Source organism: Brachypodium distachyon, chromosome 1 (assembly GCF_000005505.3).
Source record: "Brachypodium distachyon strain Bd21 chromosome 1, Brachypodium_distachyon_v3.0, whole genome shotgun sequence".
Lineage (NCBI taxonomy): Eukaryota > Viridiplantae > Streptophyta > Magnoliopsida > Poales > Poaceae > Brachypodium > Brachypodium distachyon.
The window spans coordinates 71,789,375-71,815,411 of record NC_016131.3 but is presented as its reverse complement, the minus strand read 5'-3'; the positions used below and the strand labels follow the sequence as shown (position 1 = coordinate 71,815,411).

General features: G+C 44.1%; 4 protein-coding genes across 12 annotated transcripts; 3 read left to right on the top strand and 1 right to left on the bottom strand.

The window, feature by feature from the left end:
* Nucleotides 1-388: 388 nt before the first annotated feature.
* On the top strand, nt 389-4,149 carry LOC100838632 (protein prenyltransferase alpha subunit repeat-containing protein 1). 5 transcript variants are annotated; one of them, XR_002961969.1, is made up of 10 exons: nt 389-1,032; nt 1,165-1,425; nt 1,527-1,637; nt 1,722-1,854; nt 2,294-2,362; nt 2,527-2,604; nt 2,965-3,032; nt 3,251-3,301; nt 3,383-3,601; nt 3,719-4,149. XR_002961969.1 is itself a non-coding variant. In XM_024457100.1 (10 exons), the coding sequence occupies exons 1-10, from the start codon at nt 956-958 to the stop codon at nt 3,836-3,838; spliced, it is 1,212 nt and encodes a 403-aa protein (XP_024312868.1). In that variant the 5' UTR covers nt 391-955; the 3' UTR covers nt 3,839-4,149. The 5 variants fall into 5 exon arrangements, 3 of the variants coding, with proteins under 3 accessions (XP_024312868.1, XP_024312869.1, XP_003558763.1); XR_002961970.1 differs by having other exon boundaries at nt 3,716-3,850; XM_024457100.1 differs by having other exon boundaries at nt 391-1,032; nt 2,943-3,032; nt 3,716-4,149.
* Nucleotides 4,150-4,615: 466 nt separating this feature from the next.
* LOC104581871 (UPF0503 protein At3g09070, chloroplastic-like) lies at nt 4,616-10,012 on the bottom strand. Of its 5 annotated transcripts, none has more exons than XM_024457094.1 (4): nt 9,870-10,012; nt 9,714-9,779; nt 9,051-9,148; nt 4,616-7,394 (listed from the first exon to the last, which is right to left on the bottom strand). In XM_024457094.1, the coding sequence occupies exon 4, from the start codon at nt 6,412-6,414 to the stop codon at nt 4,948-4,950; it is 1,467 nt and encodes a 488-aa protein (XP_024312862.1). In that variant the 5' UTR covers nt 6,415-7,394; nt 9,051-9,148; nt 9,714-9,779; nt 9,870-10,012; the 3' UTR covers nt 4,616-4,947. The 5 variants fall into 5 exon arrangements, with proteins under 5 accessions (XP_024312862.1, XP_024312864.1, XP_024312863.1 ...); XM_024457096.1 differs by having other exon boundaries at nt 9,051-9,141; XM_024457095.1 differs by having other exon boundaries at nt 9,761-9,779.
* On the top strand, nt 9,956-13,020 carry LOC100837611 (laccase-22). Its single transcript, XM_003558712.4, has 6 exons — nt 9,956-10,142; nt 10,513-10,664; nt 11,019-11,263; nt 11,355-11,486; nt 11,593-12,516; nt 12,599-13,020. The coding sequence occupies exons 1-6, from the start codon at nt 10,041-10,043 to the stop codon at nt 12,727-12,729; spliced, it is 1,686 nt and encodes a 561-aa protein (XP_003558760.1). The 5' UTR covers nt 9,956-10,040; the 3' UTR covers nt 12,730-13,020.
* Nucleotides 13,021-22,531: 9,511 nt separating this feature from the next.
* Nucleotides 22,532-25,908, top strand: LOC100837921 (GDSL esterase/lipase CPRD49). Its single transcript, XM_003558713.4, has 4 exons — nt 22,532-22,887; nt 24,752-24,829; nt 25,017-25,384; nt 25,520-25,908. Exons 1-4 carry the CDS (start codon nt 22,771-22,773, stop codon nt 25,731-25,733), a joined length of 777 nt encoding a protein of 258 aa, XP_003558761.1. The 5' UTR covers nt 22,532-22,770; the 3' UTR covers nt 25,734-25,908.
* The last annotated feature ends 129 nt before the right edge of the window (nt 25,909-26,037 follow it).

The following is a 26,037-nucleotide window of genomic DNA, read 5'->3' as shown; positions in this document are numbered from 1 at the left end:
CATAAAAACCACGTTTAGAAATTTCAAAAAAATTCTAAGAAAATACCATATGTTGGGACTGTGATGTTCTACAAACCTGGAAAATTTCAAGTTCAAAATCAAAAGCATTTGGGAGAAATTAAAAAGAAAAATTTACAATGAATAGTGTCAACACTGAAAAACCACTATTCATGCAGAATTTGTATTTTTCGCTGCTACCAAACGAAATTGAGTTTGGACTTGAAATTTTACACATATATAAAACATCACTTTTCTAACATATGTGATTTTTTTGAAGTTTTTTCGATGAATTTTTCACAGTTTACACCGTAGAGCGGGTTACTTCGCCTTCAAACAAATTTTACAAACACCAAAACGTCCAAGTATAAAGAAGAAAACGAAGATCAATCAGCATGGCCCACCTGTCAGTCTCAAGCCAGACTACACTACCCGGTCTTCTCCTTTCTCTCCCTGTGCACGCCCGCACCCACGGAGCCGCTGACCGCCGGTGCTCCGCCCAGCGCCGCCGCCCCTCTGCCCCCTGCACCGCGCGGCCCTCTGCTCCGCCTGTCCAGCGTTGCCAGTCCTGCTTCATCTCCTGAGCCTCTCTCCCTACCTCTCCCTCTCCCTCCATCCCCAACGACGGCGGCCACAACTCAGATCGACGGCGGCAGAGCAGGGGACGGAAGAAATTAGCGTCGACGGAGAAAGGCGCGGACGCATCTGGACAGAAGAATCGGCGGGAGAGAAGATTCACCTCGACGGTTGGGGGATAGGGATCCCCGATCGCTCTGCTCCATATGGGGAACCCCGAGGCTGATTTGGGGGACGGCTGGAGATGAGGAACCGGATGGGGCTTCTGCTCGAGGATGATTTTGGGCCAAATTCCTTATATTTAGCTATTGGGCATGGGACAGGGCTTCTCCTGGAGATGCTCTTAACGAGTCGAGCTGCTCGATAGTCCACCCCCGACGGAATGGTGGAATCGGGAGCAGGAGCAGGAGATCTCCTCCTCCACGACTTTGAGCGAATCCTCCATGACGACCCCAACATGTAAGCTAAGAATTTCCCCTCCCTCTCTCTCTCTCTTTCCCCGCATTGGTCTAGATCCAATCCCGGAAGGAATCCCCCATTGGTGACACCTCCTCCTTCTCCTCCTTCCTGATCGATTCCATGGCATGGCAGAGACGAGGTGGGGTTCCTGCATCCCACGCAGATGGACTCACTACCGCTCCTCGGCAGCAACAAATCCCCATACTTGTGGTGCTCAGACCACAAGCTCGCCATCTCCACCCACGTCCTGCCCGACCTCTACCGCGCGGCACGCCAGGCACACTCCAAAGCAGCAACAACATCGCCATCTGCCGATGCTCCTGCCTTGATCATGTTGCATAGCAAGGCGCTGCTCATACTCTGCCCTGACTCGTTCACTGCGTGGAATTCCAGGTAACACACATACATACAGGGATGCGGGATGCCATCCTTTATCACCATGGATACTCTGCCCTTTTGTCTTGTTTACACTAGAGATCATCTATCTCTTGCAGGAAGAAAGTGCTGTCTGCCGATCATAATCTCACACAACTCGAAGCTGAGCTGCAGTTCTGTGCCTTGATCCTCTCCTATGCGCTGAAGAATGAGAGCACCTGGAGTCACAGGTACTGCAGCTCCTTCATTGTCAGATACAGATAACCCGGCCTTCTCTTCTGCTGCTGTAAATTACTGTTGATTGATTTCCCTAGGTTTGTTTGTGCTACCATAAGTAACTACTTCCTCTACCACAGGAGATGGGTCATCACAAAGCTTGCACAAAGCCACCAGGATATGCCACAGATTATAGACAAGGAATCGGTACTAGTCAAACAGATTGCAGAGGTCATAATAATTACATATATTCAGAGTTTTAATATGTACTCTTCGCAACCAACTGTATTATTTCCTTTCTAACTGTCCGGGTACTAAATCTCGTAGACACATTCAAGTACCTAGATACAGTGTGCGAGAAGATAGTCTTAGTTTACCGGATGTGCTAGTTCACATTCCATTGAAAAAAATTTAGAGCACACTCGATTTTTCAGCCGTTGGATCTGAACAGAGATTCATGCAGGCTATGGTTTTGGGAATAAGAAAGGATTATCATGGTTTGAACCCATGATCTGATTTATTTGCACTTTGTGCAAGTCAATTGCACTTTTTTGTTGTGTACTGCAATTTTATTTTTGTTCAACGGCATTTTTTTGAAAACCGAGTGCGATTTACAATTTTTTTCACTCGATTGCCACTGAGGTGGTCCCTTACTTTGCCCCATTTGCAGAAATCAAAGATGAACTACCGTGCATGGAGGCATCGATGCTGGCTTATTCCTTACATGAAACCAAAACAGGTGACCATAAATAATAAACTATAACTGATTAAATTCCTTGTCTCTCATTCTTAAACTTGTATGTGGACTTCTGAGCACTACCATGGCAAGCATAGGTTTAATCTTGTCCATTACTGTTCTAGACTCTCCTATCACCACTTGCATCTAATTTTTGTTTCTTCAAGGTGCTGGATGAGTTGAACAAGTCAATAAAATGGGGTGAGCTGCATGTTGCCGACAACTGCTGCTTTCACTACCGCAGGGTTAGGTCCTTCTTTACTTCTGTAGCTTGCACTATTAGTACTCCCTCTGATCCATAAAAAGTGTCGCCCATTTTGTACTAAGTGGGCGACATTTTGATGGATCGGAAGGAGTATTACTTACTGTAAAGGAAAATTTGTACCTTACTGCTGATTTATCATATTGATCTGTGGCATATTTTGAGAGCCTGCACTGCACAGCATATTTGTGTATCGGTTTCAGAACTTTTCAGTGACACCTTGCTAAAAAATGTGGGTTGTTTTTGGATTTGTTCTCGCATTCATACATGGTGTGATTCATGGCCAGTATTCATAAATGGTGTGTTATCTCTTCTTTACAGTCCCTGCTTCTTGCCTTGCTAGACAACCGCAGTGAAGAGAACGGAGGAGATACCCTTCACTGGGAGTCAGAAGCTCATCTATTGTGGACGGTATGGTGAATTTCATCCAAGGCTAATAATCACTTTGGTTGCTGAGATTACTTAAAGCTCCTTGTGCCATCTATAAAGGCAAATTTATACCTCTATTTTCATTATTTATGCATTTATTACAAAGCGGAGAAACGAGCATGTGTGCAATTCACTTGTGCTTTGGAACATTAGTTTCCTAAGCCATGTTAGTGGAGATTTATTTGTATATGATCTTACAGGAGGAACTGCGGTGGAATGAGATGCTCATCAGACGCTACCAAGGGAGAGAGGTTTGTGCCTGAGTGAATCAAAGATGGTATTATTACAGGGGGAATGTGATTGATTGGTAAATTTTACTTGTGTTTGTGCAGTCCTTGTGGACCCATCGTCGGTTCCTCTCACAGTGGTGGGTGCAACGTTTGCTCAGCCATGAGGAAACCGGCCTGTCAAAGGAGGAGTCCCTGGCAGACATCTTCCTAGGCCAGGAGATACAACTCCTCTCAGACTGTCTGGATGCTCCTGGAGATGAGTTCGGCGAAACTCGCATCCAGGCGGAGCTTGCAGCTCTCTACATTCTTTGGATATCAAAGGCAACCTCTTCTTTTACAAACCCAAGTTGAACTGTTATAGATTTGGTGTGCCATTTAGTCAAAGTAGGAGAAGAATACCACTAATGTTGTGACATGTTCTTGTTGCATATGCAGCAGGATGCGGTGGTGAAACGGAAGGTGGAAGAGAGGTTAGAGTTGCTGGGGAGCCTGAAGGAGGTGTTGGCAAAGGCCTGCCCGGGGAAGAGCAGACTGTGGACACAGTTGCTTCAATGCTGATCCACAGATTTTGCTGTATTGTGTGTTAGGATAGAGACCATCGAGGTTTGCGGTTCTGGTTACTCGTGCTGCATCCTATACAACAGAATAGGGATCGAGAAACAAAGATTAGTTAATCAGAATAGAATCTGCATTTCATCTTCATGGTGCGATTGATTCATGTAACCTAATGTAGGGGTACTGCGTCTGTTCTTGTTATGGCATGGAATCAAATGTTTGCCTGATTTGAGCTGGTGAGGTTGCCTCTGATAATGTTGTGCGCTCCTGTTACTAAACAGCCCAGTTTTAGCTTTTATGTAGTATATGTCAAATACACGCAAGTTCCGTCCAGCTGCAAATGTTCATCGTAGATATTCTTATTCTAGTACTGTTGCTACCGAAATTAGAATATGAACTCATAAAGGTGAATCTCGTGGGTCAAATGACTCGACCAGATTCATGTTTGTGTATGGTCCCCCCTACCCCAATATCCAGTTGATGAGCTTGATGCCCAGAAACTGCTAGTGATTCTCCTCTACTTTCTTTCTTAAAATAAAGGAAGGATTTCAATTCTGTAAGTATGCGGCAAAATTCATAAATTTAGGATATTTTTCTCAAAAAAGAAGAAGACATATTTCAATTCTATAAGTACACATAGACGCACAAGCACACGCATCAGATTTCTGGAGGGGTAAAAGACTCCTCCAAGAGCAGGAGCAGAAGAAAAAACCTGACAAAGATCCTCCTGCGACTTTCTTGCTGTTAATCTCAAACAACACCCAAGAGATTTCATCCAGATTTTGTTACAAGACTACTGTTGCCAGAACCATGCATGTGCTAACTTAGAATTCAGATGACAAAAGCAAACATAGATATGGCATATCTTGTACAAGATTAAAGGGTGTAAAGTTAAACGCTATACTCCACTCCCCCAGGCCCAAAAGGAAATAAGACTAAATAAGGTATAATCCAGCAGTCACCCTCAGCTTACGACCTTTCTTCCGAGCCTAACAAAAGTATGATTCTACCATCCATATAAGCTAACAATAAGCTATGCACAATGTCTGTAGCCAAGGCACATAAGAAGGTGATTAAAAAGAACATAAACCCCTGCCTTTATCACTTCTAGATCAGTACATCCCAAGTGCGCTCCGAGGCAAAGAATTGGATGAACGAGCAGGCCTTCCCTTCCCGGACATTCCATTCTGATGTCGTCTACTACCTCCCACTGGATTAAGAAACACGCCATTATCAACCGGGCAAGTTGAGTACCTTGCACTGAAATTCCTCTCAAGTAAAACCTCATCCTTCCTTGCCCTCCCTAAGCCATTTACATGCATTTCTGCATTGCTCCTCCTCCTCCCGTTCACGGCGCCAACTGCTGCTCCGCTGTTACTGAAAGAACTTCTGGCGCTGACGCTGCTGTTGCACCTGAGCATCTGCCCATTGTAACCCCTTGCACGGAGCTCGGGCCATGTCTCAGAGAATGACCTGTTGGCGATACTGGCAGCTTGAGACTCCTTGGTGCTGCTCTTCTTATGTATGAGACCCCATATGTTCTTGATCCACTTGTTGGACTTCTTTGCCGGCAAAGGCACAGGCACGCCTTCTTGGAATGCGGCCGAATTAAAGCTCCCGGACATATCATCATCCCGCAGAGAATACGAATTCGGTCCATGCAGCTCCCAGTGCTGGTTATGGTCAAGAACACTCTGACCCTGAGCATGATGATGGTAATGGTAGAATTCTGCGCCAATGGCTGGCGAAACCCGGGCATTGGCATTGGCAGCAGCTATCACCCTGGGCAGGTCATTGGTATCAGAGAATGACTTGCGGCTGGAGAAGGAGGAACGGTCCACGCTCCGGCGCCTCCTGCTGGAGCTTGAGGAGTCCAAGTAGTAGTCCCTCGTCTGAGCACAGCCGCCAGGCTCAGCATCATCGTCTTCCTCCTCCACTGGGATTTGGCCATCAGAGCGTGGGATGGGCGCATCCTCCACCGTGGGAGGCAGGCGCTGCCATGAAGCTCTCGGGGGTTCATCCACCGAGATGCGGCCGGCGTCCATCCAGAGGCGGCTGCTGTCCACATCCACGGACCGCCGACCGATGGCGACCTCGGAGTGCGTGTCGCGGAAGCTACGGTGCGCGTCAATGGCGGCCCTGCTGGCTGCGGCGGTGGCGACTGCGGGGGCGGCGGGGCCCTGCTTCTTGAGCTTGCTCTTGCGGCGCCATTCCTGCCATTTCTTCCCCAATCCCCCACCGAATGTCGTCTTCTTGGAGGAATCTTGGCTGATGTGATCTTTCATCGGCCTCACCGTCGATGTCGGCGGAACATCTTCTAACTCGTCCTCCCCATGACCCGGCGGAAGATCTTGGTGGTGGAAGATGGCAGCGCCGCGGGCGTCGCAGGAACGGCGCTGCGGCTCGAAGTAGGCGGCGGCGGAGCGGGCGTAGGAGAAGGACTTGCAGCGGCGGAGCTCCGCCGGGTCGGCGGGGTGGAGCCCGGCGAGCCGCTCCCGGAGGCAGGCGGAGCAGAAGCCGGTGACGGCGATGCCCGGGTGGAGGCCGCAGATGGAGGGCACCGGCGGTGGCTGATCCATCCCCTCTCACTCACTCAAATCACTTCCTCACTCTGTTTGTTACCAATCAAGGGCAGCTCCATTTACTGAACTGAATTTCAGAGTCCTCAACTCGTGTGTGATCTGGGGGAGAGAGATGAGATGGAAATATGGAATGGAAGACTCTCTCTTGTCTTGCGTTGTTGTATCTCTATTCCCTTTTGAGAAGAACCTACTTCTGCTCCTGTTGTGCTGTGTTGCGTGTGTCGTGCTGTGTTTTGAGCTGAGCTGAGCTGAAGAAGACTGATCTGCTGAGCAGAGCAGTGGCAAAAGAGACAGACCTCATCAGGGAGATGGTGACCTCTTTACCCTTTTCTTTTCCTTTTTCTTGCCCTTGTCTCCCTCTCCATCTCTCTTTTGCTTTACACTTTCCCCCATCTTGGACTCTTGTTAGTCATGTTGCACAGCCCTAGAACTATACTGTAGGAAAATACATTTCTTTCTTTGTTTCCATTCAGTGATTCAAATTTTGATTTCACACATTACTCACAGATGTCTGTCTAAATCCATTTTGGAACACACAGACAGACATGCCTCAATTGAAGCCACAGTATTATTGTGTACCAAAAGAAAAAGGCATGTCAACAGTTTAATTAGTCTCTAATTAAAACTGACCAGTGTCATGGAATGATAAACACAGCTCGATCGGTGAAACACAGGTTGGAATAAATAGATTGGTAGGTGAAATCGATGCCATCGGCATAGCAAATTATTAGCTGGATGGACCAGGATATATAATGATAATATTCCCAAGAAGGCAGTGCATCATGAATGATAATTCCATCCATGCATGCATGCTAAACTTTCTCTTATGATCGATCCTCCTGCTTTGCTTTGGATTGTACTACCTACCAGCTTCTGCTAGCTAATGCTGCTGTCGACCTTGCTATTCAGCATCATCATTGTTAATTAGTAGTCCATCTGAAAGCATGGTCTGGATGGGGTCTTCAATTAATTTCCATCTGAAAGCAACAGCACAAGAATATTAACAAATGACATGAATCTTGTAGAGTTTGTATATTCATGTCTTAGAAACCAGGAATTCCATACTAGTAGTATTATTTTACATGAAACATTAATTAAGAAGAATCTAGCACATGGCATCTGATGGATATGCTTCTGATTGATTACTTTAATCCTACAACGGTCATGCGCGCACACGGAGTTAATTAAGATTTTAGGTGCTAACTAGCTGGTGGTTCCTCATTTGAACGTTAAGAAAGTATAAATCCCAATTTTAGCATGAAGTTGTGCCTTTGAGACAACTTTCACCAAATTTAATCTACCAGATTTAAGAGCAGTAATTTCCTAACGAGTAAAATGCAACTCTGGTAATTTTGGCACTGATAGTGATTTCCTCTCCCTAACACTTTAGTATACAGATGACAAAGTGAGGGATGCACAGATTATGGAGCAGACAAATATATACTGTGAGGGACCAGTAACAAAAAACAAAGTAAATCCTAATCGAATCTCTAGAAAGAAAAAGAAAGACTTACTGCAGGTAAGGCAAGGAACGGAAGCCAAGGAGGCAGCAAGACAAAAGTGTACGTATATACAGTCGTATATCTTACTCCTATCTCCTAGTATCTTCTATTCTATTTGTAGCAGACAGCAGCAGAGTGACAAGCATAGCTTAGTGAGTAGTATCTGTCTATCTCTGCCCGTTCTACGAGTGCAATCTAGGAGCTCCTTTGCTTTGTCCGTCACCTTTGCTTTTCACCATCTCCAAGGATTTCTTTTCTTTTCTTTGTTTCGTTTGGCCCAGCAGCACTCTGACTCACTCACTTGCAGTTTCAAGAAAAATCAGATCGATATTCAAATTCCACGTTCCTTTCTGGCTTTGGAGCACAACTCACCAATTACATTGGATTTATTTGATTTAGCAAACTCCTCAAAATAAAAATGTTTTATCAGGAACCTTCTGAAAGTTCCCTTGAACCTAGCTACTGTCTATCAAGTTTAGTAAATTTCATTTGTGTCTGATTTTGTTCTCTTGGCTCGAAGCTAAAAAATGTTGGACAATGACTAGTATGCACTAGTTAAGAGACATGTCACTGACGGACATTGGTTGTACTGGAAATGAATGAATATATAAAGGCATGGTTTCATAACGTGCATGTATCTTAGCTAAGCTTCATTGGGAACCAGTTAGAAAATGACAAAATCTCAGGCAGACAGGGACAGAAGAAGATGGAGATCTATCGTTATTCGAGGTTGTTGGGTAACAGTGACAGCAAGGGAAACTAACTAGTTTTGTGTTGGTTACATCAAAAGTATATCATATCCTCTCCTCGGTGCTCGAGAAAGAATCGTGGTATAGATCTAAATAATAGTACTACAAATATTTTTGATTGTCAGGTCAGAATTAGGGTGCAGTGATCCTCCATTTTCAGTTAACTGCATGCAATACTAGCCAAACAATACTGCATTCGTTCTTGGATAAGATATGCAAGCCAGAGTCATGTGGAACTACATGACCTCTAGCTTGGCTTTGAATGAATCAAAGATATCACAAAACATTCGACAAAAATGTTGCTATACGTGCAATCCGTGGTTCAGTTAGGCTCAACCAAAATAGAAAAAGGAAGAAAAAGCTTAAGCTGAAGCACACGCACCGCTTACTAGATAGATATCCATGATCCATCACTTCCAGATAACCAAAAGCTGTTGCCATCTCTCAATCTCCCTCCTTCACACCCTGTACACCTGAAGACTGAGACACATACAGGTCATACAGGTATCAATCCATTACATAATTTGTTCCTTTTCTGCACAAACATTGTATAGTTGCAACCAGCCTAATTAAACTAGCTAGTATATCAGTCCAAATGCATCAATTAAGCCTAATAAGATCTAGCTAGTGATCTGATACGTGAGTATAAAAGATTCTGCACGGCACTTACCTTTTCAGTTAGCTCACTTGTCAGTTGTCACATTCGGCTAATGTAATTTTTCATCAGCACAAAAATAACTGTGTTTATTTTGCCTTCTCTATACTATGCTAAAAGATTCAGACACGCATGGCAGTGGCAGTACATCAAATGTCACAATGTGGGTACGGGTTCTCTTGTAAATACATGGAAGTGAACTGCAAGTTACTTAAAGATAGAGGCTATATTATTAACTGATACTCCTACTAGCTAGCCTGCTAGTTAACAGCAGAAGTGCTATTGTTAGTGAGCAGAGGACAGGTACATGGAACCAAACTCCAGATCCAAAAAGATAGATACATTGGCAGGCAGATGGCTACATCTATATTAACATAGTATGGATATTACCTAATCTGTGTGAAGCAAAGGTAGCTAAATGCAACTGGGAGCTATACCTTTGTGGACTTTGCATATCTGTAAGTAAAAAACAAGAAGAATTAACTGTGATTTGCATATTTTCTAGAAAAGCTAGCTGGCTAGCCTTGTTAAGCAAGGATTCCTCACCTAAAATTAAAAACGACATGGCAGCTACAAACCCAACATCAAGCCCCCCTGGGCCATTAAAAGCATGTGTTGCCCTGTCATTCCATGCAACAAGGCCTGCTGCCTCCACTCAAAGCCATCAATCCATCATCGTCCTCATCTCCGATCAGCTAGCTAGCTCCGTCAAGCAGCATGCCTCGCCATCTTAGTCAGCTCCTTCTCGTCGTCATGGTCAACTGTGTACTGCTTCAGGCTCTCAGCGTCCACGCCATCACCCGACACTACAAGTTCAATGTGAGAATCTTGACACAAACATATGCATTCATAAAAAAGACAAACATGCAGGAGGAATGATAATTAAGCTAATGACAATGTGCATTTACTCAGTTTCTGCATGTAACGGGTTGTATAGCACATAACCATTGCACCACTCTTTCTATGACCAGATATTAGTGTACAGTGCTTTATTTGTTGCCACTTCACCATGGTATTCTCCTTTTGATGCACTATGACAATAACCAACATGCACAGTGTGCTAGGGCTCACTTCATTCTTCCCAAATTGCAGCAATTAGACATGGCAATAAAAATGACGAAACAGTCACCTTTAGGCGGCTACAGAACTCAAGCTGCTATGATGATTTAGCTTGATTTGACTTGTGCAGGTGGTTATGAGGAAGATGTCACGGCTTTGCTCAACCAAGACTATCCTCACTGTCAACGGCAAGTTCCCGGGGCCGACCCTCTATGCAAGAGAAGGTGATAATGTTCTTGTCAAGGTTGTCAATCATGTACCTCACAACGTTACCATCCACTGGTAAGTAGTAGTCCAGTACCATTCCATGCTTCAACCTCGATATATAGCAGAAAACCACCGCCTCAAAGTGGCAAGTGCACACACTTGCACATATAAAAGACAACCTCAACACATACGAGAGTTTTTTGCATACTCTGTTTGCTGCAAGCAACCAAAAGAAGGAAAATAGTTGCATCAGTTAATGTTAAAACTACATAATTTTACACATACATTATATCTAAAGAATCACACATATTTTCCTTTTTTGAACAAGGCACATCCTTTCCTTTGATAGGCAAACAGAAACAAAATAGTCATAGTTCATATGTATGCAACATATATGTGTATACAACTTGCTAACTAAGTCATAATCAGGCATGGGGTAAGGCAGATCCGAACAGGGTGGTACGATGGACCAGCCTACATTACCCAGTGCCCTATCCAGCCAGGCAGTAGCTTTCTGTATAACTTCACCATTACCGGCCAACGTGGTACACTCCTCTGGCATGCCCATATCAACTGGCTAAGGGCTACCGTACATGGTGCTATTGTCATCCTCCCAAAGCTTGGTGTGCCCTATCCCTTCCCTGCTCCTCACAAGGAAGCAGTCGTTGTCCTAGGTACGTATAGTAATATAGGTATAATTGTTCCTTAAATTTTTTGTTAATGAAAATAAGCAATTTAGCACTTACTACTTGATGATTTCTGAAGGGGAATGGTGGAAAGCAGACATAGAAACCATAATCAACCGGGCGATGCAACTAGGTGTCGGACCCAATATTTCCGATTCGCACACTATCAATGGCCACCCTGGTCCAATGTCTGATTGTGCTTCCTCACAAGGTATATGGGCGAAGGTGCTACTACGCATTGTTATTGCAGAGTACTGCACTATGCTTTATTTCTACTATAGAGTCAAAAAAGCTTTCCTGATGTATGTTCTGGGCAGATGGGTTCAAGCTCAATGTTGAAAGTGGCAAGACATACATGCTCCGGATCATCAACGCTGCGCTGAATGATGACCTATTCTTCAAGATTGCCGGGCACAAACTAACAGTGGTTGAGGTTGATGCAGTCTATACCAAGCCATATAAAACCGATATCCTGCTCATCACTCCAGGCCAGACCACTAACGTCCTCCTCGCTGCTGACCAAAGTGCTGGGCGGTACCTTCTCTCAATCTCTCCCTTCATGGATGCTCCTGTACAGGTTGACAACACAACAGGCACCGCTATCTTGCACTACACCAACACAGTCTCCGCCGCAGCACGCCTAACTCTCTTCAAACCACCACCACAAAATGCCACCCTTATCGCGTCGAAGTTCGCTGATTCTCTGCGAAGCCTCAACTCCAAGGAGTACCCAGCCAATGTACCACGGACAGTAGACCACTCGCTTTTCTTTACCATTGGTGTGGGTGTCAACCCGTGCCCGAACTGCATTAATGGGACAAGGGTGGTGGGCACAATCAATAATTTGACATTTGTTATGCCATCCACCCCAATTCTCCAAGCATATTATTACAACATCCCAGGGGTGTTCACAGAAGATTTCCCAGCGACACCACCACACAAGTTCAACTACACAGGAAGCGGCCCCAAAAACCTTCGAACTATGAATGGAACCAGGGTTTATAGGCTTCCATACAATGCTTCAGTGCAGGTCATACTCCAGGATACGGGGATCATATCAACGGAAAGCCACCCAATCCATCTGCATGGTTTTAACTTTTTTGTGGTTGGGAGAGGTATTGGGAATTACAGCCCCAAGACTTCCCCTTCCACATTTAACCTCATTGACCCCATTGAGAGAAACACCATTGGAGTTCCTACCGGCGGATGGACAGCAATCAGATTTAGGGCAGACAACCCAGGTACAGATTTCAATCCTACATTTTTAAGTTAAAAATACCCTTCCGTTTCCTAACACGAGTTGCTTGATTTGTTATGTTCCAGGTGTTTGGTTTATGCATTGCCATTTCGAGGTCCACACGTCATGGGGACTCAAGATGGTCTTTGTGGTGGAGAATGGGAAAAGACCTAGTGAGACTCTAATTCCACCACCCAAAGATCTTCTCCAGTGCTGATTACAAGAACAGTAATTGGCTTTTGTCTAATTGTGGAAAACAGATGCTGGGACTTGAAACGGTGTTGATTTACCCAGTGTGTTTTGCATGGCTCCTTGTACCACATATTTTTCTTGCTCCTTTTGATTTTCTCTTGATTTGATTGCCAAGATAATGTATAAAAGACACTCAGGTTGCAATTAGCTTTGCTGTCCAATTAACTATCCCTTTTTTAGGATAACTGGAATTGTATATGTTGTCATGTCACATGATCAAGAATTTGAGAATTATAGAAAGCTCAGTATCCCCTTATTTCCGATCCCTAGAAAGGAAAGCATTGGTGTCTATAAGAAATCTATAACTGATCTTAAACAATTTTGACATTAAGAAACATTCCTAACTTCTGTTAAGCAAGAGAATACCTCAAAAAATACTCCCTCCATCCCATATTAAGTGCCGAAATATTACATGTATCTAGATGTATTTTAGTATATAGATACGTCCATTTTTAGACAAATTTGAGTCACTTAACATGAGACGGAGCCACGGAGGGAGTATGTGATTGCGACCATTTGGCTGCTAGTCTATAATATTATCTCTAAGATAAGATAAACAGAAGTCATACAGGCTGTAACATGAAAGTAATCTTTGCATGAATTGGTGCCATGAAAGTAGTACGCCAAAAGATGCTGCCATAATTTGACCCAAAAAAAACATATGTATGCACTGTCTCCTCCCCTCTTAATGTTCTTGTTCAAAATAAACTTTTAGCAGGAATTTACCTGGCATTGGTCCAGCATCTGCCACCTGATGTATGCGCTGTGTCCAAGAACTGAGGAGTTCAGGACTTCTGTCAGTATCCCAGGAACGGTGGCTAAACCGCCTAAGCAAAATCACGCTGGCACATGCTTACAAATCAAGGATTTGTCCGAAGGAAGGAGAATCTTTCCTGCTCAGATCAATGTATTCTAAGACGAGCTGCTAGTTAGCACTTAGCAGGGACCAATTTATTTAATGAGTAGGAGTAGTAGTTAGGGATGAATCTCTGCCCTAGGAAGAATGTAACTGAAAAAGAAAAGAAAAGAAAAAACAGACCTGCAGGTAGTGCGCGAGGAGATGGAGCGAGTGGGTGGAGTCTGGAGAAACCAAACAGGAGCACTCGAGGAAGGAGGAAGGAGCCGAGGGCGGCGGCGTCGTCGAGGTGGGCGCGCGAGGCGAGGAGCCAATCGTCGGCTAGTAGATTGAACATTGCGGCGCGGAGATCAAGGGGTCTTGAGCTTGGGCGGCAGGAGGCGTAGCAAGAGTAGGCGGGGAGAGGAGAGGACGGAGACGGCGACGCGGTTGCGGCGGTCCTCGACGAGACGAAGCCCACTGCACAACCACGTCCTTGGTGCGTTGTCCAAGACCATACTCCTATCCAAATTGGCCAATAAAAAAAATCCATGGGTGTTAATTTTGGTATCTTTATTACTACTTAATTTACAGTTTGGTACATACGTTTGGTCTGTTCGTCAATTTCATTGAAATTACACCGATTGCCAACGCACGCGCAATTTGCGGAACCCGAAAGGATTGCATACTCACCTGCACGATTGATCGCTCGCTCCCCTCACCACCACCCCCAACGAAATCGCCGCCTCCCATCCACTTGCGGCGCGCCTCCGCCATCCCCTCCTCCGCCGCCAAGATCTGATGTGGTCCCGCCGGATGACGCCGTCGCCCCTTCCAAATCCAGCGCAGGCAGAGTGGGCTTGCGTCGCCAACCTCCCATCTCAAGAAAGGACTCCCTCAAGGACCCCCTCGATGGGATCTGGCAGCAGGCTTCCACACACATGGAGCGGTCTGCGAGATTCGCCCGCCCCAGATGCTCCCGCTGGCCGCCTAGCCTGTGCACGACCCCACCTCCCCCGACAATGAGGGAACTGAGGAGCCAGCGGGGCGGAGGAGGAAGGGCCACAAGATTGTTCAGGTCTGAACCCTCCACCGATTCCTTGCTTTCTTGGTCATATTCTCATGCTATAGCAGTGAAGGGTTAGGGTTCTTTATTGGGTTATTTTGGTAAATAAATTGGGTAGTTTCCCATACGAATACTTTTATTCATTCAGGACCAGCAAACTGAAGTTGAAAGTTTAGAACAACATGTTCGGTATTCAGTGGAAGATAAGCGTGAATTTTTCTGAAGTCAACAACACTGAATATTTATAAGCTTTTAACCATTGTACTTTTGAACACTCTATAAACAAGGAGTGGCCCGAGGAGTTCATCAGGAAGTTCCGCGACAAGGAGCTCGACTTCCTGCGGATGCACACCCGCCTCAAGGCCTCCAGGTTCAGTCCCGCTGAGAGCCACGACGATGCCCAGCTCCTCTTCGCCATCTGCAGCTCCGGGTCGGTAGATAATTGAAAGCTTTTCAGATACTTTTGTTATTCTTTGGCTCTTGGTGATGGATTAACATTGATTGATTTGTTAAATTTTTTGTGATTGCAGCACTGAAGAATTGCACCCGCACATCAAGAAGATTTTGCAAGGCTACGGCTGACCCAGATGGTGACCGGCGTGTTCCTCAAGACCACCGAGGTGAATTTGAAGATGCTTGCTTCTGTTGTACCCTTTGTGACATATACGTAATAACTAAATAAAGACATTCTTATCTGTTGTGTTGCTCGAACAAATACTTTTTCGTTTGTTAGTTTGTAGCTAGCAACTACTATGTTGTCTTCATTCTTACTCTCTCTGTCCCATATTAAGTGACTCAAGTTTGCCAAAATATAGATGTATCTATGCCTAAAAAGCGTCTAGATACATGTAATAGAAAGTCACTTAACATGGGACGGAGAGAGTATTTGTTATCAAAGATATTTGATTTGCACAATCAGATCCAAGCTAATTACATGCCGAAGTGCAAAGGAAGTTCTATATGAATGTATTCAATCTGAATACTTATCTGATGCTGCTGGTTGTTTGCCTTCTATGGTGCTGGTGGAGTGAAAAGAAATCACCATGAACGACCGACAATTGTTGATGAGCTACAGTACAATACCAAGCACTTGGTTACTGAATGGGAGTAGTCGTTTGCAAGGAAAGCCGACAAGTTTAGGCCTCCGCGTCTGCATATGCAGAGGAGAAGATGGAGCTGCAGTCGTTGCGCTTTCAGTATCTATGCCATCTGCTGCTGATGAATTACATGCAGAAAGTTTGCAATGCTACAGAGAATCAAATTTGCAGGTTAGTTTGGGTTAAGCCATGTGATTTTTGCAACTGACTGCACCACTCTGGTTCCAGGCTTTGCAAACTGACAATTTTGACTTGGCTCCTGTAGGCTTTTCCATGAAGCAAGGTATTTTCTTAGCTTAGCAAATTTTTGTTTTCGCATTGAGTGTTGTCCTCGGTCTTGGTCTGATGCAAGTATGTAAATAACATGATATTTGAAGGAGGCATACATACCTGAAGATGATATTTTTGGAAGAGCCAAGGAGGATCTATGCACCAGTTATATCACATTGTGGAAAGAAAAATCTTCAGGTATCCTCCATTAATTCTTGGCCTAGAATGCAAAAAACTACTTGTGGGCCTGAGATATAACATTGTTGGAGAGTAACGCTAAATAAAACTTTCGATGTACCATCATAGTGCTTCAAAAAGGTTTCGATGTACCTCAACCTGCTCCTTGAGAGGATCCACACCCGGACCTCTTGATCCCCGTCTGCAGGGACGTTGAGCCTCCGCACCCTCAACTGTCCGCCTCCAACCTTCCCTCGTGGAGTAGTTTACCTTGGGAAAAGCTAGAGGTATATCCTTATTGTGGATACAAGATATTAATTTTTCCATGAGTGAAGATTGATTTTGTAAAGGATGATGGGCATTCTTATACAAAGGTAATCTTACGTGAATGATAAAACTATTTACAGAGTGGAGGTTCTCTAGAAACATCTGCAAAATGATAAAATTAATTACTATAGTTTATCACACCTTTTGTTTCAATTGTTTTGAGGTTGCATATGTCTCAGCGACCAAAATTATTCCATGTCTTTGTTCTTTTATATCTAAGCTTCAAGCTCAAAGTTTTACACCTAATGTTGCAATACTTCCCATCCCAAGCATGGCCTTCTAATTAATACTTAGACTGAGTCTCCCACAATTCTAACATAGGCATTTGATTGTAGATTGATCAGCAAATGACACTTTCAGGTTTCAAACTTCAGAGAGATCCTTATGGTTCTAAAAGGCAAATTCTTTTTGTACAGAGCTGCATAACTGAACATATTTTACCACTTTGATTTCTTAGATGGTCTTGTAGCCGTCGGCAGCACCGCTTGTCTTCGGCATGAACTTGGGCATGCAACATCAGGGCCTACGGTGGCTCTGATACCAATTGACAGCTCCGGCTAGTCACAAGAGGAAGAAACACACTGGACTCTGGGAGGTTTTTGCGCAGCGAACGACTTAGCTGCTTTTCTGTTTCTGTTCTCCTTTTATTCATCACACAGATCGAACCCACAATCCGGACTGGCCGCGCCATCCCACGGCAAATCATGCGAGCGATGGATCCTACATGCACGGCTCACACAATCGTTTGTGCGCTCATGCTCAACGGAAATAAAGGAAGATCGATCCCCTGCCTAACAAACACGGTGGGGATCCTATGCTATGAAAGGAAACAACGTAACTAACTCCTGCCGCAGGGCCACCATGGCAGTTTAATTTGAAACAGTTAAGGTGTCGTGAAGCCGTCATCGTCATGCTTTTGAGCAGGTGAAATTCAAGATTTTCCAATTGATGCCTAAATATTTATTGAGCGATATGGTTAGTTTAGGTCAGGCTCTATTCTGATTATTCGATCTTCCTTATCCGCATTACCATGGTCGTGTTAGGTTCGTTGCATAGGAAACAAAAAAATTTCCTACGAGAAGTGCGGAAGAAAACCCAAGAATATATATACTAGATGTATGTAACGAGAGGGATCATGAACACCATACCCTCGTAGACCGCTAAGCGTTACGATCACGAGATCGTTGTTGGTGTAGTGGAACTTTCAATGAGATCAATCTCAGTGCCGAACAGACAGCACCTCCTTGGTATCCACACGTTCAGCTTCACGTTGTCTCCTCCTTCCTCGATCCAGCAAGCGAGAGGGAGAGGTAGACGAGATCCCGGCAGCACGACGGCGTGGTGACTATGGTGAATATTCTCACGGGCAGGGCTACGCCGTGCGCGTGAGAAGAGGAGGAGAGGAGGGCTCAGGGGAGAGAGATCCAACTGAAAGGTTGGGGTGTCTCTCTCCCTTGCCCCCCCTTCTATTTATATAGGGGTAGAGGAGGCGTGGCCGGCCAGGACTCTCATGCGGCCAGGACTCTCCCGCGGCCAGGACTCTCCTCCTGGCCGCATGGGCCCTGTGGGCTAGCCCCTCGGCCCATTAAGGCCAGGGTGCTCCCTCACAGGCCCATTTAGCCCAGGGATAGGTGGGCCTCAAGGTGGAACCCTCCGGATCCCTCCGGAACCTTCTAGAAGCTTCCCGGTCAAAACCGGGAAATATTCCAAACTTTCCAGAACCCTGAAAACAACTTTCCATATATAAATCTTTATCTCCGGAACATTCCGGAGCTCCTCGTTGCGTCTAGGATCCCATCCAAGACTCCGAATCATAATTCGATATCATCATCATTTATCTCATCTAACCCAAGCAACATGAAACGTTAAGTGTGTGACCCTACGGGTTCGAGAACATGTGGACATGATCAAATATCAATAACCAATAGCGGGACCTGGATGTCCATAATAGTTCCCACATATTCCACGAAGATCTCATCGGTTGAACCACTATGTCGAGGATTCAATTAATCCAGTATCCAATTCTCTTTGTCTCGCGATATATTACTTGCCCGAGATTTGATCGTCGGTATTGCCATACCTAGTTTAATCTCGTTACCGGCAAGTTCTCTTTACTCGTTCCGTAATATAATACCCCCGCAACTAAACACATTAGTCGCATGCTTGCAAGCTCATTAGGATGTTATATTACCGAGAGGGCCCAGAGATATCTCTCCGTCACAAGGAGTGACAAATCCCAGTCTTGATCCATACAACCCAACAAGCACCTTCTGGGATACCTGAAAAACACCTTTATGATCACCCAGTTACGAGATGACGGTTGATGCCCACAAAGTATTCTTCCGGTACTAGGGAGTGGCATGATCTCATGGTCTAAAGAAATAATACTTGACATAATAAAACATAAGCAACTTAAACTTAAGTGACACGATCAAAAGCTATGTTTAGGTTTAGGTCTGTCCATCACATCATTCTCCTAATGATATGATCTCGTTATTAAATGACAACACATGTCTATGGTTAGGAAATCTTAACCATCTTTAATCAACGAGCTAATCTAGTAGAGGCGTATTAGGGACATGGTATTTGTTTATTTATCCACACATGTATTTGAGTTTCCAATCAATACAATTATAGCATGGGCAATAAACATTTATCAAGAACAATGAAATATGATAATAACAAATTTATTATTTCCTCTAGGGCATATTTCCAACAGGTCGTCGTTGCCTCTTTGTCATCATCTCTTCATTTGCATGTACCCATCTCAACTTCGATCAGTATTATCCTTATTCAATTTGTGTGGATTATGTAAGCAGATGCTACTAAGGTCGCGGTGGGAGACTTTTTTCTAAATTGTCCAGTGAAGATACTTGCTCCAATTAGGAGGGAGACTGTATGTTTGATGTTGGCTCAACCATATTTTATCAGTAGGTTGTCAAGCTCTTGAGGTCCACCTAAACATAAATCAATTACTGATGTTTTGGATATATCATCAGGAAACTGTTAGAATTGTTTCATTATGTGTTGATATTATTTTTACTGAACCAGCCATTTTAGTTTTCTTTTAATGCTTGAACTTTGTTCGTTTGATAGGACATTAGAAATGTAAAAGCAAGGCGCTCTTCATGTAAAATCTAGATTGTTATAGCGCTAACAAACACTTATTTTGATCATTCATTTTTGGATGTTTTTACCTCCAATCATGTACCTTGGCTGTTCTATGGCCATCAAGCTCTTTGAGAAAATATCGCAAAACCACAACCGTTGCATCCTTCTTATCACTTAAACACAACTTCTGGGAATTTTATGTGTGGCCTAATTGCCTCCGACCTCTTCACCGAGTCTAGCGTCCACTGCAACTGCTGCAAAACCACCATGTCGCTCCTGTCCTTCTCCTCCCTTGCATGCGGCTCCTCAAAGCCTCAGCACCAGCCGCCGACGCCATCGGAGAAGCTCGTTCTCATGTCAGGCAAGCCGCTGCTGCGGTGCGTGCAGGAGGCGTGGGAGCGAGAGACGCTCAAGACCTTCCAGGCGCAGGAGAAGGCGACGACGGCCATGGCGGTGGCGATGGGCGTGCTGGAGTGAACAAGTGCTTCAACCCTGTCATGGACCAGCGGACCGGCATCGAACAACATGACCATCAGACACTTACACGTGGGTCAGGCTTGTCAGTTTTGCTGTTAAGAGAGGCCGGAGGCAATTAAGTCATGCGGTTGTGGTTTTTGGATAAAATATCCTGAAGTTGTGGTTAAGTGATAAGAAGGACACAACGGTTGTGGTTTTGTGATATTTTCTCAAGCTCTTTCTATGCTGTTTCTTAGTATTTGTGCTACCGAAGATCTGACATAGGTAGCAGCTTTAAGTTTTGACCGACCAATATTTGGTGCTAAGACAAGCAACTCCATTGAAGTGCTGTGTTAGCTTAATAAATTTGATTGTTACACTACAGTTTACATTTGATGGTCATCGAGAGGGGAAAGCAATAGGAAGAGGCTGATGCTTGTCATGACATGGTTATACATTGTTGAAGTTTGTTGAAAAAATGCCATTTTGATATATATTCTTTGTACATTTTATTTTTCATTCCATTGCAACGCACGGGCACTTAACTAGTGCATAATAATATTCCTCCTATCCAAATTGATTATCTCAATTTTGCGTTTTCAATGTGTACATTCGTTCATTTCGAAAACTGTTGCAACAAATAATTTGGATCGGAGGAAGCAGTATTTTAAAATGAGTGAAATACACCCCTAGTCTATAAACTCGGAGCGAATGCACATTTTAATCCATGAACTCAGAAAACGCAAGCATAAAGCCCTAAACTGATACTAGTGTAACACTTAGGTCCAAAAACGGTTCAGCGGGATTAATTTCGGCGGCGGTGGCAGCCACGTCAGCTCAAACCAAGACTGCGGGTTACTAGTGGGGTTTCTGGCGGGGGGGGGGGGGGTGTTAACATAACCCTTTGCAGGATACTGTTAAATTAACAAAACAATAAAATAATCATCCACAAGTTGCTGTTAATTATTTGCAAAAACTCTTCCGAGAAACCCCAACAACAACCCATGATCCTGGCTTAAGCCGACGTTGCTGGAATTAACCACATCAAACTATTTTTGCACCCAAGTGTTACACTAATATCAGTTTAGGATTTTTTGAGTTCATGGACTAAATTGTGCATTCACTCTGGTGTATTTCACTCTTTTAAAATCACAAAATCTAGCATTTTACTTTCTTGACTGAGAATGATAATCGCCAGGGGAACAATTAAGAGGGGTCACTTTTAACATTCTTAAGCGGCTATAATTTAAATTAGAGTGGGTATCAATGGTGGGAATCTAAAATTTACAATGATATAACATAATTGAATGGGGGCATTATCCCCCGTGACTACAAGGTGGATCCGCCATGATGCTATTGTATTCTTATTCATCTGATTTGCTATACTCGATTTATAAAAAAATGTCGTCCACTTAGTACATAATGAGCGACACTTTTTATGGATCAGCCGGAATCCATTGTGCTTATTTGATTGGCCTAAATCGACGTTAAATCACGAAATGCCTGTTCCTCCATGGTGCAACTTAATCAACAAAAAATTTAATACATTACTTCGTCTTCGTGTTAAAAATAGCCAAAGTAAAGATGGGTGACCACTTCGAGCGATGAGAAGCAACCAACAGTGGGCTGGGCGCAGGAAAGAAGCAAAACAATTAAAGTTGCAGTGCCTACATATAGATGCAGATGCATCTCTGTGATAGGCAATGAATGATTTTATGATTAATGGTGAGCGAGTGAGGAGGAGAGTATGGTGGGAGGTCACAGGTCAGGGAGGATGCCGGCAAGTAAGTAAATGATCTTGCAACTGCTGGTATGTTTTGGGAATTGAATGGCGACGAAGAAGAAGTGATGAGCTCCTGAGAGCTGACATAATAACGTAGGCCGCGCCAGCAGAGGGAGGTGGTTGGAGCCTGGAGACCACCAATTGAATGGTGTACTGTACAGTACGTACTCCATCACGTAGGTGCTTGCAATTATTTGCTTCTTTCTTTCTTTTCTAGTTGCAAAAACTGATGGAAATGGTACGACAGTGGCAGGGCGTGATTGATCGGTGATACTACTGCAGTGGTAATATTAGTCTTCATTGGATTAATGAGCGAATAATGCACACCTTTGGTTTAAAAAATAAGAGAAAATGGCTTGGTTCTTTATGGTGGAACTCAGTCCATTCAAATCCAAATCCTAAACTTGACATATGGGTGTCACATTTTCCTGTATTATTTCAGGATTTAACGGACGTTATTCTATCCTTAAAAAAAATAAGAGAAAAATGGATATCGACGTTAATCGAGGCAGAGGCCGAAGACCAGAGGTGGTGCACCCTCCTTTTTTTAGAAAAAAAAGTGCAATAACAATCCACCTAGAATTCTCAGCACAATGTTGCTTGCTGCTCCTTTTAATCTCTCCCCACTGTACCAGCAGCTAGGTTAGCTATATTAGAATCGTACCAGGAAGAAAGGAACCACAAGTGCATGGCCTCCGTCCAATCTACTTGTGATATCACCAAACAAACACTTTTGTCTCTCAGCCGGGCAAAGCCAAAGGCCCGCCGCCAGCTGCTCTCAACTCAACCTTTGTCTCCCAGCGTCGCTAGCCAGCTTAGGTCAGATCAAATCAGCAAGGTCGGGGCGCGGTCGGCGAGCAGCTAGCAATCTAGAGCGGGCGGCGATGATTGGCCGTGCAGCAGGCCGGCCGGTGTTCGTCCTCTTCGGCTCCTCCATCGTGCAGTACAGCTTCAGCAACGGCGGATGGGGCGCCACTCTCGCCGACATCTACGCCCGCAAGGTAACCACCCCTTAATTCTCTCCTCCCCCTGCTTCCTTTCTGTCGATCTGATTCCAAATCACACCACTCTTTTTAAGGAAATTGAGGATGATCTCCCTCTACGAATGCATATTCAACTCGATCTCTTCCGTGCTTCTCTGTTTTTAATACGGACTATGATGATATTCTTTTTTACGAATTGATTAAGCACTCCAACTCTGCCTTTGTAACTCTGCCAACGAACGTCTCTTTGGATTCATCGTATTGTTGCAAAAACTAGCGGAGTGACCCACGCAATCAGCGTGGCCAGATCCCTCTATTCATTTGGCTGCTCATGTATGGGAGGCCTTTATGGCAATTTGGTATACACCATTATTACCTGGGAGTGGGACCACCTGAAAAAGCTGTGTATGTCTCAACTTTATGTTATCAAAATAATCTATCGTTATCATTTGAGTCCACCAAACCTTGCACTCAGCCACAAAGCTTTTGCATTTCCTCAGAAAAGAAAGTGGTGCTGATAGTTTCTTTCTATTGATTAATGCTAGCATTTCTCTTTTTTAATTAATTTAAGAAATTTTGCGCCCCAATTTCAAAAGATACGGTCAGACACTCAGACCTTTACAAGTAACAACCGTGACATGCACCTGATCACCAACAAATGTTCTTGAGTTTTTCTTGTGATGCAACAAACAGCTTCTCATTTTTATCATATTTCTATGATGTTCAATTTCCGTCGTCCGAGAAGGCCCTCAATTTCTCAGTCATCGTGTTGACTATAGGTTGTTCAATTCACTGGAAAAAACTATGCAATTGTATGCTGTCACTGACATATAATTGGAGTCAGGTGCCTTTTGTTCACCTGTTGCATGCATCTCCTCCTCAAAACAGCAACACCCTCGTATTTACTATGTTCCCACAACTCCATGCTTCACTCAGACACAATGCACCTACCTCTTTTTTACCCGCAAAAAAAAATGCACCTACTTCTTCACAAGTAACGAACGAACAAGATAATACAAGTAATATAGATATTGTTTTACCACTTGATTCCCTCCTTGATGCCTGGGTATGGCGTCCGCAATCTGCTGCCTTACTATGCTTTCTGTGTTCTTTGTGGGAGAATATTTCCGTGGTTCCTTTTTATAGAACACACTTTTTTTTGCACACATTATACAGCACACTTACATGGATTTGAGTTTAATACTTATAAGGTTATGATAGATTTGAAAAACACACAGCAGCGGAATATCAAGTATAAGGTTATGTAGCCTAAACTGTATGTCAGCCTTGATAGTCAGAACATTTAGAATATATATGAAAATGGCACAAAAAATGCGGCAGTTCTACAAAACTGAAGACAGATCATCTTACAGAATAATTTGGGTTATCTTCAACAGAGAGTGTATTGATAGTGTCCAGTGTGTCGATTCAACACATTTACATTCAGGGAAACGTGCTCCATGCGCGCCCCCTGGACTGATCTCCCAGTTGTGTGCTTGGCCTTTGGCCGCTGTATAGCTCCTGTTTTGTGCAGTTTTCTTTTAGCTTTTTTCTGGCTTTCCTAGCTTTCATTTTCCTGTTTTCGGTTGCCTTTTGTACTTTGCACTTCTCGCGCCTTCTTCTTAAATCTTAATGAAAATGACACGCCACTAGTGTGTTTGAGAGAGAAAATATATTCAGTGAAACACAAGAAAAAAAAATGAAGACAAAAATGGAACAAGGAGGAAAACTAACCTGACTATGATGTTACACTTTGAAAAGAGATCAGGAGGAAGAATATATAGCCATAGGCCATCTTTTGGACATGGCCATGAACCGGTACTAACAAAAATATTGTCTAACTTGACTAATGCGTGTGTGTCTTATCTTAAAACTCATTCAGGCTGATATTGTTCTGAGAGGGTATATTGGCTGGAACTCAAGGCGGGCACTTCAAGTCATTGACAAAGTTTTCCCCAAGGTTATCCCATTTATTCTTTCCTTAGACCAGCTAGCTAATATATACCGGATTTTGTAGATGAAAAGGCAGTGTCATTGATGCAACAAGCTAACATTATGACTCTGTGTTTTAACTTAGCTAGTAGACTCTCCTTTTCCTGTTTAAATTGTTGATTTGGATGCAATTTAACTCTCTGTTAATTAAATAGGATTCAGCAGTGCAACCTAGCTTGGTAATAGTTTACTTTGGTGGCAATGATTCAATTGCTGCACACCCTTCTGGGCTTGGACCTCATGTGCCACTTGAGGAGTACATAAACAACATGAAAAAGATAGCGGAGCACCTCAAGAGCCTCTCGGACAAGACCCGCGTGATCTTCCTGAGCTGCCCACCGCTCAATGAGGAGACACTCCGGAAATCGACAAGCACAGCGCTGAGCGAGATCGTGCGGACCAACGAAACCTGCCGTCTCTACTCCGAAGCATGCATATCTGTGTGCAAGGAGATGGACCTCAAGTGCGTCGATCTCTGGAACGCCATTCAGAAACGGGATGACTGGGCCACGGCGTGCTTTACGTGAGTTCTTTTGTTTGTTTGGAAGTCCATTCATCTTCTTGTAGCTCCCTTCTGGCTTGTGTTTCGTTACAAGTTATGCTGCTAGGGTGAGAAGAAATTAAAGGAGTTGATTGACAGAATGTGTAAATTTTGCAGGGATGGGCTGCATTTGTCGGAAGAGGGGAGCAACCTAGTGGTGGAAGAGATCCTGAGGGTTCTCAAGGATGATGCTGCAGAGTGGGGCCTGCACTGGAAGGCGATGCCGACCGAGTTTGACGAGGACTCTCCCTACGACCTTGTCGCCTCCAGCGGCCAGTCCACCATCAACCCGTCCCAGTGGACCTTCCACAGGAAAATACAATGGGACTGAAATGAAGAGCAAGATCAGCATTACCTCTCTCTTCTGTATGAATGATGTTGATATTGTGTGCTGGTGGTCTGAAATTCATGTGATGGATGCCTGGGAGAACATTATAAGAATTTCGCCTTCCATCGACTTGCCGTCCTAAATCAATAATAAATCTGTTGAGTTGAATTGAGCTGAATGTTTGAATCATGACATTTTTCTTGATACGTTCTGTGCATGCATACATACTCCGTTGCGTGCCTGGGAGTACTTGGTTCTGTTGAGGTGTTAACTTTTTTTTTTTGAGAAATTGTTGAGATGTCAACGG